General features: G+C 42.4%; 1 protein-coding gene across 3 annotated transcripts in view; it reads left to right on the forward strand.

The window, feature by feature from the left end:
- LOC135532223 (sialoadhesin-like) overlaps nucleotides 1-2500 on the forward strand; it is a 12886-nt gene that overhangs the window by 6516 nt on the left and 3870 nt on the right. For all 3 annotated transcript variants that reach the window (XM_064959825.1, XM_064959819.1, XM_064959833.1), the window contains exons 6-7: nucleotides 1434-1760; nucleotides 2084-2338. In XM_064959825.1, coding sequence (XP_064815897.1) covers nucleotides 1434-1760; nucleotides 2084-2338 — 582 coding nt within the window. The remainder of the gene's footprint in view (nucleotides 1-1433; nucleotides 1761-2083; nucleotides 2339-2500) is intronic.

The following is a 2500-nucleotide window of genomic DNA, read 5'->3' on the forward strand; positions in this document are numbered from 1 at the left end:
GTTTGGCATTTGCCAGATAACACCAAGATTGGCAAATTCACCACCGGTGCCCTGTGCTCTTCACAGATGAAAGCAGGTTCACACTGAGCACGTGACAGACGTGACAGAGTCTGGAGACACCGTGGAGAACGTTCTGCTTCCTGCAACATCCTCCAGCATGACCGGTTTGGCGGTGGGTCAGTCATGGTGTGGGGTGGCATTTCTTTGGGGGGCCGCACAGCCCTCCATGTGCTCGCCAGAGGAAGCCTGACTGCCATTAGGTACCGAGATGAGATCCTCAGACCCCTTGTTTATCCATATGCTGGTGCGGTTGGCCCTGGGTTCCTTCTAATGCAAGACAATGCTAGACCTCATGTGGCTGGAGTGTGTCAGCAGTTCCTGCAAGAGGAAGACATTGATGCTATGGACTGGCCCGCCCGTACCCCAGACCTGAATCCAATTGAGCACATCTGGGACATCATGTCTCGCTCCATCCACCAATGCCAGGTTGCACCACAGACTGTCCAGGAGTTGGCGGATGCTTTAGTCCAGGTCTGGGAGGAGGTCCCTCAGGAGACCATCCGCGACCTCATCAGAAGCATGCCCAGGTCATACAGGCACGTGGAGGCCACACACACTTCTGAGACTCATTTTGACTTGTTTTAAGGACATTACATCAAAGTTGGATCAGCCTGTAGTGTGGTTTTCCACTTTAATTTTGAGTGTGACTCCAAATCCAGACCTCCATGGGTTGATAAATTTGATTTCCATTGATAATTTTTGTGTGATTTTGTTGTCAGCACATTCAACTATGTAAAGAAAAAAGTATTTAATAAGAATAATTCATTCATTCAGATCTAGGATGTGTTATTTTAGTGTTCCATTTATTTTTTTGAGCAGTGTATAATCAAATTCATGAAAATGCAGTCAATGGATGAATTTACTTCTTCAAAATACATTTCATTACGTTGTTGTGCTTGTACACCATTGCACGTCTGTTTGTGAGCACTGAAGACCCATGAAAAGTTTATAAACTACAAAGCTGATAGTCACTTCCTGGTTACTTTCACAGCATATGATTTAAACATTGTTGTTTTGTTGTTTTCAATGATACTTGGAGGTGAGGTGCCCTGATTGGTGTCACTCATTAGTCAGAATGTGTTACAACTGGGGGGTTTTATTTTGTTTGCCTCTTCTTGGGTAAATGTTGTGGAAGCTCATGTCTTTTTGTTCCAGTTGTTGTTGATAGTACATTTTCAATGGACTCCCCCATGAGTGTCTTTCAGAGCCCACTGGTCTCATTTTTGTCTTTGTCAGTGACTCTTTTATTAATTCCCATTTGTGTTTTGGTTACATTTGAGGTTTTCTTGCTGGGGAACGTAACAGCATAAATGGATACAGTAGATATTGTAATTAAGAATTTTATAAAGGTGTTATATTGTCTTGTATTTCAGGTCAGAAGTGTTGGAGTGTGACTTACACCCATCAGAGTATCTGTGCTTTGAAGGGGTCAACAGTGGACATTTCCTGCTCTTACACATATCCCAGTTATCATGAGATCAAACAAGCTTTCTGGTTTACTAAATGGTCTGGTATGGAGGCTGAAGATCTGAGCTCAGTGCCAGGGTATGAGGGTCATATAGAGTACCTTGGGGATAAGGAGAGTGACTGTACCCTGAGAATCACAGACCTGAGATTGAGTGACTCTGCTGGGTTCAGGTTCAGATTCATGACATCTGGAGGAAAGTTTTCTGGCTCACCTGTCTCTCTGACTGTCACAGGTAATCTGTCACTCATCTCACATCTATGACACATATCTAGATAGCTGTAATGTGAGTGTTGTTTGTATGTATGCTAATGAGAATGTTGTGTTTTAATCTGTTTTATTGATTCTATGGAACCCAGGACTTCCTGGGAAACAGTGGAAATTATTACAGAGTTGACTGTCCTGTCTAAATATATCAAATTAATGACCGTAATTACCTTATTTAAGGGCAGTCATGCAGACACTGCAGTGTTATGCAACAGGGAAAAAAATATATAATATTTCACATAAGAGGACATATATAGGAGGAGAATAATGATGTGTTTCCTTTTACTCTAGATGTTGTGTTGGAGATGGATCCTACATCTGTGTCAGAGGGGGAGAGAGTCACACTGAGATGTAGAACCAAATGTACACTGGACCCCATCACAGCCTACAGTTGGTATAAGAATGGACAGTCTCTACCAAACAGCAACACCTCCTCTCCTGTCTATATCCTGTTCTCAGTCAGCAGTGAGGATACAGGCAGATACTCCTGTTCTGTAGAAGGACATGAGGATCTCCCCTCTGATGAAGAGACTCTCACTGTCACATGTAAGTACATGGGGTTTAACCCTTTAGTTTGGTATAATAACATTGTAGTGACAGATATTGGCTCCACATGATACTTGAATTGATCATCTTCAATAAGAGGATGGAGCTAAAAGTCAGTGTGTGGAAAAGTACATTTGTGGAAAATGTATAGAATATGTTTAA

The sequence above is a fragment of the Oncorhynchus masou genome, chromosome 5 (genome assembly GCF_036934945.1).
Source record: "Oncorhynchus masou masou isolate Uvic2021 chromosome 5, UVic_Omas_1.1, whole genome shotgun sequence".
In the NCBI taxonomy this organism is placed as follows: Eukaryota; Metazoa; Chordata; class Actinopteri; order Salmoniformes; family Salmonidae; genus Oncorhynchus; species Oncorhynchus masou.